This window comes from Pristiophorus japonicus, chromosome 12, assembly GCF_044704955.1.
Source record: "Pristiophorus japonicus isolate sPriJap1 chromosome 12, sPriJap1.hap1, whole genome shotgun sequence".
NCBI classification, from domain to species: Eukaryota; Metazoa; Chordata; class Chondrichthyes; family Pristiophoridae; genus Pristiophorus; species Pristiophorus japonicus.
In genome coordinates this window covers 107,872,788-107,887,397 of record NC_091988.1, presented here as the reverse complement: position 1 = coordinate 107,887,397, position 14,610 = coordinate 107,872,788, and the positions used below count along the sequence as shown (strand labels likewise).

Genomic DNA, 14,610 nt, shown 5'->3' with positions numbered 1-14,610 from the left:
AACAAGAATGAGAGTAAACTAGCAAGGGACATAAAACAGACTGTAATAGTTTCTACAATTTTTAATGCTCACGGTCGATGCTGCCACCTTCTCCATAGGTGGAAGAATTAAGCATCCCCCATCATGCGACTGTGGAGCTGCGAATCAGACCCTGGAGCACATCACTGAGCATTGCCCTCAGAGGGAATTAGCAGGCATCCTACAGGATATCCACGTAATTACACCAGAAGCTTTGGTCTGGATATCTGACTTAGATGTTGACATTTGATTTACTTTGCGACTACCGTATGAAAGAAGTGTATGTAACAAGCAAGAGATTAGTGAAAGTAAATGTGGGTCCCTTACAGGTAGGGACAGAAGAAATTATAAGGAAATGGCAGAGACATTAATCATGGAAGAATACACACAAACATTCCAGAAACAGTGGAGAAACAGTAAGAATCAGGAACTTAAAGAAATTAGTATTAGTAAAGATACAGTACTGGAGAAATTAATGGGACTGAAAGCCGATAAATCTCCTGGACCCGATGGCCTACGTCTAGGGTTTTAAAAGAGGATTATAGAGATAATGGATGCATTGGTTGTCATCTTCCAAAATTCCATAGATTCTAGAATGGTTCCTGCGGATTGGACAGTAGCAAATGTAACTTCGAAAATCATAATATGATCGGACAGAGTCAACATATTTTATGAAAGGAATATCATCCTTGTCGAATGTGTAATTAGCAGGGTAGATAGGGCAACCAGTAGATGTGGTATATTTGGATATTCAAAAAGCATTCGATAAGGTGCCACACAAAAGGTTATTGCACAAAATTAGGACTCATGTGATTGGAGGTAATATACTAGCATGGATTGAGGATCGGTTAACGGACAGAAAACAGAGAGTAAGGATAAACAGGTCATTTTCAGGTTGACAGGCTGCAACTCGTGGGGTACTGCAAGGATCCATGCTGGGGCCCCAGCTATTCACAATCTATATCAATGATTGGGATGAGGGAACCAAATGTAATATATCCAAGTTTGCTGATGATACAAAGCTAGGTGAGAATGTAAGTTGTGAGGAGGATGCAGAGACTTCAAGGGGATACAGACAGTGAGTGAGTGGGCAAGAACACGGCAAATGGAATATAATGTGGAGAAATGTGAAGTTATCCAGTTTGGTCGGAAAAATAGAAAAGCAGAGTATTTTTTAAATGGTGAGAGATTGGAAAATGTTCAGAGAGTTAACATGCAGGTACAGCAAGCAATCAGGAAAGCAAATGGGATGTTGGCCTTTATTACAGGAGAATTTGAGTATAAGAGTAAAGACGTCTTACTGCAATTATATCGGGCCCTGGTGAGACCGCACCTGGAGTATTGTGTACAGTGTCGGTCGCCTTACCTAAGGAAGGATATACTCGCCTCAGTCGGCACTCTAATCCGATTCCTGGGATGGGGGGATTGTCCAATGAGGAGAGATTGAGCAGACTATGCCTATATTCCCTTGAATTTAGAAGAATGAGAGGTGATCTCCTTGTAACATATAAAATTCTTACAGGGCTTGACAGGGTAGATGCAGGGAGTATGTTTCCCATGGCTGGGGAGTCGAGAACCAGGGGTCACAGTCTCAGAATAAGGGGTCGGCTATTTAGGACTGAGATGAGGAACAATTTCTTCACTCAGAAGGTGGTGAATCTCTGGAATTCTCTGCCCCAGAGAGCTGTGGAGGCTGGGTCATTGAATATATTTAAGGCAGAGATAGACAGATTTTTGAATGATAGGGGAGCCAGGGGTTATGGGAAGTGGGCAGGGAAATGTAGCTGAGGCCAGGATCAGATTATCCATGATCTTATTGAATGGTGGAGCAGGCTCGAGGGGCAAAATGGCCTACTCCTGCTCCTATTTCTTATCTTCTTATCAATTGGCCCAGATGTTGCAGTGCGAGGGAATTCGCCTACCTGTGAAGTGAAAGAGGTTGTATCCAGTGGATCTATTAAGACATAGAAACATAGAAAATAAGTGCAGGAGCAGGCCATTCGGCCCTTCTAGCCTGCACCGCCATTCAATGAGTTCATGGCTGAACATGCAACTTCAGTACCCCATTCCTGCTTTCTCACCATACCCCTTGATCCCCCTAGTAGTAAGGACTACATCTAACTCCTTTTTGAATATATTTAGTGAATTGGCCTCAACAACTTTCTGTGGTAGAGAATTCCACAGGTTCACCACTCTCTGGGTGAAGAAGTTCCTCCTCATCTCGGTCCTAAATGGCTTACTCCTTATCCTTAGATTGTGACCCCTGGTTCTGGACTTCCCCAACATTGGGAACATTCTTCCTGCATCTAACCTGTCTAAACCCATCAGAATTTTAAACGTTTCTATGAGGTCCCCTCTCATTCTTCTGAACTCCAGTGAATACAAGCCCAGTTGATCCAGTCTTTCTTGATAGGTCAGTCCTGCCATCCCGGGAATCAGTCTGGTGAACCTTCGCTGTACTCCCTCAATAGCAAGAATGTCCTTCCTCAGGTTAGGAGACCAAAACTGTACACAATACTCCAGGTGTGGCCTCACCAATGCCCTGTACAACTGTAGCAACACCTCCCTGCCCCTACACTCAAATCCCCTCGCTATGAAGGCCAACATGCCATTTGCTTTCTTAACCGCCTGCTGTACTTGCATGCCAACCTTCAATGACTGATGTACCATGACAGCCAGGTCTCGTTGCACCTCCCCTTTTCCTAATCTGTCACCATTCAGATAATAGTCTGTCTCTCTGTTTTTACCACCAAAGTGGATAACCTCACATTTATCCACATTATACTTCATCTGCCATGCATTTGCCCACTCACCTAACCTATCCAAGTCGCTCTGCAGCCTCATAGCATCCTTCTCGCAGCTCACACTGCCACCTAATTTAGTGTCATCCGCAAATTTGGAGATACTACATTTAATCCCCTCGTCTAAATCATTCATGTACAGTGTAAACAGCTGGGGCCCCAGCACAGAACCTTGCGGTACCTCACTTGTCACTGCCTGCCATTCTGAAAAGTACCCATTTACTCCTACTCTTTGCTTCCTGTCTGACAACCAGTTCTCAATCCATGTCAGCACACTACCCCCAATCCCATGTGCTTTAACTTTGCACATTAATCTTTTGTGTGGGACCTTGTCGAAAGCCTTCTGAAAGTCCAAATATACCACATCAACTGGTTCTCCCTTGTCCACTCTACTGGAAACATCCTCAAAAAATTCTAGAAGATCTGTCAAGCATGATTTCCCTTTCACAAATCCATGCTGACTTGGACCTATCATGTCACCTCTTTCCAAATGCGCTGCTATGACATCCTTAATAATTGATTCCATTATCTTACCCACTACCGATGTCAGGCTGACCGGTCTATAATTCCCTGTTTTCTCTCTCCCTCCTTTTTTAAAAAGTGGGGTTACATTGGCTACCCTCCACTCGATAGGAACTGATCCAGAGTCAATGGAATGTTGGAAAATGACTGTCAATGCATCCGCTATTTCCAAGTCCACCTACTTAAGTACTCTGGGATGCAGTCCATCAGGCCCTGGGGATTTATCGGCCTTCAATCCCATTAATTTCCCCAACACAATTTCCCGACTAATAAGGATTTCCCTCAGTTCCTCCTCCTTACTAGAACCTCTGACCCCTCTTATATCCGGAAGGTTGTTAATGTCCTCCTTAGTGAATACCGAACCAAAGTACTTGTTTAATTGGTCCGCCATTTCTTTGTTCGCCGTTATGACTTCCCCTGATTCTGACAGCAGGGGACCTACGTTTGTTTTTACTAACAAAGACTGTTGCACTATTGGGCTCCACCGCTGTGTATATATGAACGGTTCTAGTTTCTATGAACAGAGACGATACTATACAGGCACTCTGGATTCCAGAGGCTACTGCACGTGCCCTCATTAAATGCCTGCCTCAGCACTCTGTTGAAAAGGCTGGTTATTGCTGTAGTCGCAGCTGTCCAGACTGTTACAGGGAAGGTCACCATATACCCTGACAGTTCATTTCTGTGCAGTTCCCTCACAGAGTATTTGCCCATCTGACAAAGCGTGGCTCCTGTAAACCTCGCCCGTCATTCGGAACGCAGAATGATTTGGGATATCGGCAGTGAGCGACCAGGGTGAATTGTCATCTGTAAGGTGAAAGGCCACCCGCGGGAGGGAACAAGCCAGGAGGCCACCATGACAATGGAGCGGACCAATGCACCAGAGTTTAGCGGTGGCAGTAACCGGATGGGGAGATAGATGTGACAATCGAATATGTGTTGATTAAGGAACCGTGTCAAAGTGGAAATAAGTTGTGTTGCTCTAAACTTTTGCCAAAACAATGCAACGTACATATACTGATGGGTCAGGGAGGAGTGTACACATACTGACAGGCCAGGGAGCGGAGGGGTGTACATATACTGACGGGTCAGGGAAGGGTGTGCATATACTCACGGGTCAGGGAGGGGTGTACATATACTGACGGGTCAGGGAAGGGTGTACATATACTCACGGGTCAGGGAGGGGTGTACATATACTGACGGGTCAGGGAAGGGTGTTTATATACTCACGGGTCAGGGAGGGGTGTACATATACTGACGGGTCAGGGAAGGGTGTACATATACTCACGGGTCAGGGAGGGGTGTAAATATACTGACGGGTCAGGGAGCGGAGGGGTGTACATATACTGACGGGTCAGGGAGGAGTGTACATATACTCATGGGTCAGGGACGGGTGTACATATACTGATGGGTCAGGGAGGGGTGTACATATACTCACGGGTCAGGGAGGAGTGTACATATACTGACGGGTCAGGGAGGAGTGTACATATACTCACGGGTCAGGGAGGAGTGTACATATACTCATGGGTCAGGGAGGAATGTACATATGCTGACGGGTCAGGGAGGAGTGTACATATACCCACGGGTCAGGGAGGATGTACATATACTGAGGGTCAGGGAGGTGTGTATATATATTGACGGGTCAGGGAGGAGTGTACATATACTGAGGGTCAGGGAGGTGTGTACATATACTGAGGGTCAGGGAGGAGTGTACATATACTGAGGGTCAGGGAGGTGTGTATATATATTGACGGGTCAGGGAGGAGTGTACATACACTCATGGGTCAGGGAGGAGTGTATATATACTGAGGGTCAGGGAGGAGTGTACATATACTGAGGGTCAGGGAGGTGTGTATATATATTGACGGGTCAGGGAGGAGTGTACATATACTGACGGGTCAGGGAGGAGTGTACATATACTGAGGGTCAGGGAGGTGTGTATATATATTGACGGGTGGGAGGAGTGTACATATACTGACGGGTCAGGGAGGGGTGTAAATATACTGATGGGTCAGGGAGAGGTGTACATATACTCACGGGTCAGGGAGGAGTGTAGATATGCTGACGGGTCAGGGAGGAGTGTACATATACTCACGGGTCAGGGAGGAGTGTACATATACTCACGGGTCAGGGAGGAGTGTACATATACTCATGGGTCAGGGAGGAATGTACATATGCTGACGGGTCAGGGAGGAGTGTACATATACCCACGGGTCAGGGAGGATGTACATATACTGAGGGTCAGGGAGGTGTGTATATATATTGACGGGTCAGGGAGGAGTGTACATATACTGAGGGTCAGGGAGGAGTGTACATATACTGAGGGTCAGGGAGGAGTGTACATATACTGAGGGTCAGGGAGGTGTGTATATATATTGACGGGTCAGGGAGGAGTGTACATACACTCATAGGTCAGGGAGGAGTGTATATATACTGAGGGTCAGGGAGGAGTGTACATATACTGAGGGTCAGGGAGGTGTGTATATATATTGACGGGTCAGGGAGGAGTGTACATATACTGACGGGTCAGGGAGGAGTGTACATATACTGAGGGTCAGGGAGGTGTGTATATATATTGACGGGTGGGAGGAGTGTACATATACTGACGGGTCAGGGAGGAGTGTACATATACTCACGGGTCAGGGAGGGGTGTAAATATACTGATGGGTCAGGGAGAGGTGTACATATACTCACGGGTCAGGGAGGAGTGTAGATATGCTGACGGGTCAGGGAGGAGTGTACATATACTCACGGGTCAGGGAAGGGTGTACATATACTGAGGGTCAGGGAGGGGTGTACATATACTGACGGGTCAGGGAGGAGTGTACATATACTGACGGGTCAGGGAGGAGTGTACATATACTGACGGGTCAGGGAAGGGTGTACATATACTGAGGGTCAGGGAGGGGTGTACATATACTGACGGGTCAGGGAGGAGTGTACATATACTCACGGGGTCAGGGAGGAGTGTACATATACTCACGGGTCAGGGAGGAATGTACATATGCTGACGGGTCAGGGAGGAGTGTACATATACCCACGGGTCAGGGAGGGGTGTACATATACTGACGGGTCAGGGAAGGGTGTACATATACTCACGGGTCAGGGAGGATGTACATATACTCACGGGTCAGGGAGGAGTGTACATATGCTGACGGGTCAGGGAGGAGTGTACATATACTGACGGGTCAGGGAGGAGTGTACATATACTCACGGGTCAGGGAAGGGTGTACATATACTCACGGGTCAGGGAAGGGTGTACATATACTGAGGGTCAGGGAGGGGTGTACATATACTGACGGGTCAGGGAGGAGTGTACATATACTCACGGGTCAGGGAGGAGTGCACATATACTCACGGGTCAGGGAGGAGTGTACATATACTGACAGATCAGGGAGGAGTGTACATATACCCACGGGTCAGGGAGTGGTGTACATATACTGACGGGTCAGGGAGGTGTGTACATATACTGACGGGTCAGAGAGAGGTGTACATATACTCACGGGTCAGGGAGGGGTGTATATATACTGACGGGTCAGGGAGGGGTGTACATATACTGACGGGTCAGGGAGGAGTGTACATATACTGACGGGTCAGAGAGAGGTGTACATATACTCACGGGTCAGGGAGGGTGTACATATACTGAGGGTCAGGGAGGGGTGTACATATACTGACGGGTCAGGGAGGAGTGTACATATACTCACGGGTCAGGGAGGAGTGCACATATACTCACGGGTCAGGGAGGAGTGTACATATACTGACAGATCAGGGAGGAGTGTACATATATCCACGGGTCAGGGAGTGGTGTACATATACTGACGGGTCAGGGAGGTGTGTACATATACTGACGGGTCAGAGAGAGGTGTACATATACTCACGGGTCAGGGAGGGGTGTATATATACTGACGGGTCAGGGAGGGGTGTACATATACTGACGGGTCAGGGAGGAGTGTACATATACTGACGGGTCAGAGAGAGGTGTACATATACTCACGGGTCAGGGAGGGGTGTACATATACTGACGGGTCAGGGAGAGGTGTACATATACTCACGGGTCAGGGAGGAGTGTACATATACTGACGGGTCAGGGAGAGGTGTACATATACTCACGGGTCAAGGAGGAGTGTACATATACTGACGGGTCAGGGAAAGGTGGACATATACTCACGGGTCAGGGAGGGGTGTTGGCTGCAGGAGGTCATTGCAAGGATTGGTTTGGTGTAAGAACATGAGAATAAAGGCGAATGCCACATTTCAAAAGGGGAGATCGTGCTTGACAAACCTCACGGAATTCTTTGGGGCGATAACAGGCACAGGTGATGGGGAATGCCGTGGGCGTGGTGTATGCGGACTTTAGGAAAGCCTTTGACCAGGTACCACATGGGAGATTACTGGAGAAGATTAAGGGTATGGAGTTAGGGGGAGGAGAGCAAACTGCATTCAAATCGTTCGAACGGAGAAAGCAGAGATAAGGTGTTAAGAGCAGTTTGGTTCGAAGTGGGTAATGGTGTCCCACAGTTCAGCTCTGGGGCCACCTGTGTTCAGTGTGTGTATCAATGATATGGATATAGGGCTAGAGTGCTGTGGAAATTTGCAGGCAATACCAAAATATGAAAAATAGTTCATTCTTTTGAAGACCAAAGGTAGTTGCAAAGGGATGTTGGTAAGATGGGGGATTGGGTAAAAGGTGAGAGGTGGGATTCAACGTCGGGAAGGGTGAGGTAATGATACAGTGAATGGGACGGGGCTGGGGGCTGGGGGAGAGCAGAGGGATTTGGGGAGACAGGTTCACAGGACATTAAAGGAAGCACCTCCTGATAAGGCTGGTAAACAGTACGGGGGAAAATTGATGACAGCCTGTTTTGAGGCGCTAACATCGACTGGGCGGTAAGTTTAGCGCCGGGCGATTTTTAGCTCCCTCGGGGGTGGGAGAGCGCTGAAAGCCACGGTGCACACTGAGGGCAATAATCTCAGCGTTCTCATCACGTTTGGGTGAAGGTTCACAAATCCATTGGAATAGCGCCCTTGGAGAGGGTTCAGAGGTCAGAGTGCCAGCGTTCCGTGGTGTGATTAGCGCCAGGCCGTACGAGCGGGCGAACTAACTGAAGTTAGCTCAGTGATTGTCTCAGTGGCGATCCAGGACCAGGTACTCAGTGTTAGCGCCACCCATAAAACCATCATCAATTTGGTAAGCGGCGCTAAAATTGCTGTGCTGGGGCAATAAGCTGTTGCCGCTCGCCTGTAATGTAACTCGGGTTTATCTCGGTATTCTACTTTTACTCCAGGCCTCAACCCTTTGTATTCTGTGTCTGCAGGATTTCCTGAAGTGAATGATCAGTGTCCCATGACAAGCAGCTCCTACATTAGGGGTCAAAGTTTGTTTCCTAACGCCACTTGTTCCCGCCGGAGAGTGGCGGCTCACGGGCGACTCACTGCTTACCGTCATCGGTGACCGGGGTCCTGGGCGGTGGGGGTGGGGCCAAGTCGTACCGCTGCGCGCTCGGAACGCCCACATGGTGATGTCATCGCGCGTGCAGCGCCCCCGTGCCACCGTGGCTGTGAGATTTGGTGAGTGCCATGTCCTTACCGGCCAGTGTCTGTACAGCCTGGGGAAGGTGGTGGGCATCGGGAGTCCTGGGGTGGGGCATCGGGAGTCCTGGGGTGGGGCATCGGGGGGGGACATCGGGGGTCCCGGGGTGGGACATCGGGGGGTCCCGGGGTGGGACATCGGGGGTCCTGGGGGGGGACATCGGGGGTTCCTGGGGGGGGGGGTCCCGGGGGGGACATCGGGGGTCCCGGGGTGGGACATCGGGGGGGTCCCGAGGTGGGACATCGGGGGGGTCCCGAGGTGGGACATCGGGGGGGGGGGGGGGGGGGTCCCGGGGCGGGGGCGCCCAGGGAGCAAGGTCAGAGGTTATGGTTATTTTTAGCATTGAGGTATTACTGGTTTTCCTTTTATTAACTCACCCGCCGGAAGCCTCCTGAGCTCCCGCTCCGTTAGTGCCCGAGGGGGAGTGATGTTTATCGCTGCTCTCTGACCTTTGGCCAATAATACTGAATGTTGCCATTTGAGGCAGCACCTACCGCCTGGCGTTAAAATCAGCGCTCAGCCCATGTCACCGTCTCAAACACAACGGCACCCAATTCCCACCCCCTGCTCTTCTAATAAATGAGTGTAGTCAAAAAATAAAGAAAACTTGGAGACGACTGAATTAGGATCGCGGTGTGGGGAGAGATGGATTCGCAGTGTGGGGAGAGATGGGATCGCAGTGTGGGGAGAGATGGGATCGCAGTGTGGGAGAGATGGGATCGCAGTGTGGGGAGAGATGGGATCGCAGTGTGGGGAGAGATGGGATCGCAGTGTGGGGAGAGATGGGATCGCAGTGTGGGGAGAGATGGGGAGATGGGATCGCAGTGTGGGGAGAGATGGGGAGATGGGATCGCAATGTGGGGAGAGATGGGGAGATGGGATCGCAGTGTGGGGAGAGATGGGGAGATGGGATCGCAGTGTGGGGAGAGGGGATCGCAGTGTGGGGAGAGATGGGATCGCAGTGTAGGGAGAGATGGGATCGTGGTGTGGGGAGAGATGGGGAGATGGAACACGGTTGGGGAGAGATGGGATCGCAGTGTGGGGAGAGATGGGGAGATGGGATCGCAGTGTGGGGAGAGATGGGGAGATGGGATCGCAGTGTGGGGAGAGATGGGATCGCAGTGCAGGGGGAGATGGGATTGTGGTGTGGGGAGAGATGGGGAGATGGGATCGTGGTGTGGGGAGAGATGGGGAGATGGGATCACGGTGTGGGGAGAGATGGGGAGATGGGATCGCGGTATGGGGAGAGATGGGGAGATGGGATCACGGTGTGGGGAGAGATGGGGAGATCGGATCGCAGTGTGGGGAGAGATGGGATCACGGTGTGGGGAGAGTTGGGAAGATGGGATCGCAGTGTGGGGAGAGATGGGATCGCGGTGTGGGGAGAGATGGGGAGATGGGATCACAGTGTGGGGAGAGATGGGGAGATGGGATCGCAGTGTGGGGAGAGATGGGATCGCAGTGTGGGGAGAGATGGGATCGCAGTGTGGGGAGAGATGGGATCGCAGTGTGGGGAGAGATGGGATCGCAGTGTGGGGAGAGATGGGATCGCAGTGTGGGGAGAGATGGGATCGCAGTGTGGGGAGAGATGGGATCGCAGTGTGGGGAGAGATGGGATCGCAGTATGGGGAGAGATGGGAGATGGGATCACGGTGTGGGGAGAGATGGAATCGCAGTGTGGGGAGAGATGGGATCGCGGTGTGGAGAGAGATGGGATCGCAGTGTGGGGAGAGATGGGATCGCGGTGTGGGGAGAGATGGGGAGATGGGATCACGGTGTGGGGAGAGATGGGGAGATGGGATCGCAGTGTGGGGAGAGATGGGGAGATGGGATCGCGGTGTGGGGAGAGATGGGGAGATGGGATCACGGTGTGGGGAGAGATGGGGAGATGGGATCGCAGTGTGGGGAGAGATGGGGAGATGGGATCGCAGTGTGGGGAGAGATGGGGAGATGGGATCGCAGTGTGGGGAGAGATGGGGAGATGGGATTGTGGTGTGGGGAGAGATGGGGAGATGGGATCACGGTGTGGGGAGAGATGGGGAGATGGGATCACGGTGTGGGGAGAGATGGGGAGATGGGATCGCAGTGTGGGGAGAGATGGGGAGATGGGATCGCAGTGTGGGGAGAGATGGGGAGATGGGATCGCAGTGTGGGGAGAGATGGGGAGATGGGATCGCAGTGTGGGGAGAGATGGGATCGCAGTGTGGGGAGAGATGGGGAGATGGGATCGCAGTGTCGGGAGAGATGGGATCGCGGTGTGGGGAGAGATGGGATTGGGGGTGGGGTGTGGGGTGTGGGGTATGGGGAGTTGGTGAGATGGAGAGGCCGTGCTGGATGTCAAGTACCTGCTGCAGCCCCTGACCGTCGCTCCTGCTGCCTCCTCTCATTGGGCTCCTCCAACGAGGTCACAACTCCGTCTGGGGAACCAGGCTCTGCACTTGGGTAACCTGCAGTTTGTACAAAATCACAGTCAGTGGAAACAACAAGGCACCTGCTTCAGGTACATGGCTGGCGGGAGACTGGCTGGGAGATCGGGAGATCAGGAGCACCCGGGCGGAAACAGCACAAGCATTGGACAAAAATCATTGTCCAATTCCCCTCTGCCTCCGTCGGACAGGACTGCAATACTGGCATTGCCCCATGGGCTGCTCCGTCCTCTTGGTGCCTGAGGCCTGGGGCCTGCCAGTGGGGAGGGCTAAGGTGCCCAGTGCAGCCAGACTTTCCTTTAACATTACATTGTACACTGCCTTTAACAGAGTGAAACATCCCACGACACGACAGAGGAGCATTATCAGACAGAAATGGGCATTGAGCTAAAGAAGGAGGTAATAGTTCAGGTGACTAAAAGCTTGTTTTCGGGCACGCCTTCAAAGAGGAAAGAGAGGTGGAGAGGGCTCGGGGAAAGGCGTCTCTGTGTCCGCCCCTACCTCAACTCTTCTGCTGATGAAACCCTCATCCATGTCTTTGTTACCTCTAGACTTGAATATTCCAATGCTCTCCTGGCCGGCCTCCCATCCTCCATCTTTTGTAAACTTGAGGTCATCCAAAACTCTGCAGCTCATGTTCTAACTCATACCACCCACCCATAACCCCTGTGCTCGCTGACCTACATTGGCTCAAGGTCCAGCAACGCCTCAATTTTTAAAATTCTTGTTTTCAAATTCCTCCATGGTCTCGCCCCTCCCTATCTTTGTAATCTCCTCGAGCCCCACAACCCTCCAAGATCTCCGCGCTCCTCCAATTCTGGACCCCTGAGCATCCCTGATTCTAATCACTGCACCGTCAGGGGCTGTGCTTTCCGCAGCCTAGGCCCTAAGCTCTGGAATGCTCTCTAAACCTCTTCGCCTCACTCTCTCTGCTCCTTTAATACACCTAGAAAAACTACCTGTTTTAACAAGCCTTTGGTCACCTGTCCTAATATCTCTGGACGTGGTGTTTGATAACGCCCTCATGTAGTGCCTTCGGACATTTGACTGCATTAATGCTATATAAATATGAGAAGTGTTGATATTAAAGGTGGAAGTAGGCGGTCTTTTGTCAGGGGATTATAACTGACTCTGGGCCTTGTGTACCTGTGGGGTCTTCCTTTGACCCCCCACCCACCCCGTCTGTCCGTCCGTCCCCTGCGATGCAGAGGATCCAGAGGATCCAGAGTGTCGGCAGTGAATACCAGGCGGAACAGGCACTATTAGGGCCGACACTCACAGCTTGCTCCCCAGGACTCCCAGTTCATGCTACCTTACTGTGACACTCGGCAATCTTCCTCCAAACTGCTTCCCTCGAACAGACACCACTCAACCTGGTCCCCAGCCAGGCCACGGGCAGGCACTACAGGTCAGGGAGGGGTCACTGCCAGGCACCACGGGTCAGGGAGGGGTCACTGCCAGGCACCACGGGTCAGGGAGGGGTCACTGCCAGGCACCACGGGTCAGGGAGGGGTCACTGCCAGGCACCACGGGTCAGGGAGGGGTCACTGCCAGGCATCACGGGTCAGGGAGGGGTCACTGCCAGGCACCACGGGTCAGGGAGGGGTCACTGCCAGGCACCACGGGTCAGGGAGGGGTCACTGCCAGGCACCACGGGTCAGGGAGGGGTCACTGCCAGGCATCACGGGTCAGGGAGGGGTCACTGCCAGGCACCACGGGTCAGGGAGGGGTCACTGTCAGAGGGCCATCCCTGCCCATTGACAGAGGGCCATCCCTGCCCACTCACAGAGGGCCATCGCCTTCCCTGCCCACTCACAGAGGGCCATCCCTGCCCACTCACAGAGGGCCATCCCTGCCCACTCACAGAGGGCCATCCCTGCCCACTCACAGAGGGCCATCCCTGCCCACTCACAGAGGGCCTTCCCTGCTCACTCACAGAGGGCCTTCCCTGCCCACTCACTCGGCCTCCAGCAGTGACAGTGGCATGCCAGGGTAGCGCATGCCATGAGTGACGTGGCAGCAGTGATCACATCACAGGCCACAAGCTACACTGAAGCTTGGTGCTGTCATGCATTCACTGACTGCTGCCATCCTCTCGGTCTTCCCCACTGTCCAACCGGGAAGTGACGGTGCCGAAGCAGGCCAGCAATTTGTGGTGACACATCTTGCTCCGGATGCTGAGGCCCAGCTCCGCCTGAATATCAATGGTTCCTCGGAAATGGAAGGTGCTGTCGTTCTCAGGATGACAGCATTCCTGCTCCCACCACTGACTCTCCCACCATGCACCTTACGCGGCCCACACCCGAGCCATCAGAGACGGCTCCCGCCGATGGTCAGGCACAGCAGTCCGTAGCCGGGCGTTCCAGAGTGTCCTCCTGGGCCGTCTGCACTGTCTGGCCCACCAACACAGCAGCCCTCAAGCAGCCTTGCTGTAGGCACTGAAGCCTCATTGAGGAGGAGCAGCAGGCGTGGGAGGGGGATGAAGGGAATGGGGAAGGGGGGAGAAAGCTCAGGGCAAGTCCCATTAAGGGGTGGGACAACCATGTGCAAGATGCCAATGTATTCTAAGTACGGATGTAAAATAGTTGTTTTTTAATAATGTACTTGTTCTTCAGTTACTTGCAGCAGAACGCGTTAATTAACTCGTTTGGTTTTGCTGGTTTATTGAATAGTTTGGTTTTGTTGGGGGGGTAGTGATTTGTTTTTTTTGGATAAAAATGTCACTTTGAACCTTTGCTGTTGGTGTCGTCTGTACCATTTCAAAGTTCACCGTAGATGTGTCTTTATTGTGGCACATAGCGTGGCCAGTATGAGCTGCATCCCTCAGCTTCCTCCATTCACCCAAACCGATCCATTATGAGCTGGTGCCGTATGCTCTTGCTCAGATAGCCTCTCCACGCTGTCTCCCCCGTGGATGGGGGCGCTGTCCAATCGGGGCCTCGCCAGGCTCCTCTTCCTCGTCCTCCTCCTCCTGAGGTGGGCCTGCAATCCCCACTGGCAACGCCTGGCCTCTCATGATGGCCAAGCTGTGTAGCATGCAGCACACTACAATGAACTCAGAGACCTATTGTGGGGAGTATTGAAGGATGCCTCCAGAGCGGTCAAGACATCAGAATCGCTGCTTGAGCTCCCCTATTGTCTGTTCGATGATGTTGCACGTGGCTTCATGTCCCTCATTGTAGCACTGCTCGACTTCTGTGGTGGATGTGCTGCGTGTGGTCGCACACCAGCTGGGTGTTTAGGGAGCGGTATC

At 52.0% G+C, this 14,610-nt stretch overlaps 1 protein-coding gene across 1 annotated transcript in view; it reads right to left on the bottom strand.

Annotated features, from left to right (window-relative positions):
- The window catches only part of LOC139276832 (nuclear receptor subfamily 2 group C member 2-like), a 150,391-nt gene that overhangs the window by 27,697 nt on the left and 108,084 nt on the right, over positions 1 to 14,610 (bottom strand). The window contains exon 7 of the mRNA XM_070894831.1: positions 11,277 to 11,378. Within this exon, the coding sequence (XP_070750932.1) occupies positions 11,277 to 11,378 (102 nt within the window). The remainder of the gene's footprint in view (positions 1 to 11,276; positions 11,379 to 14,610) is intronic.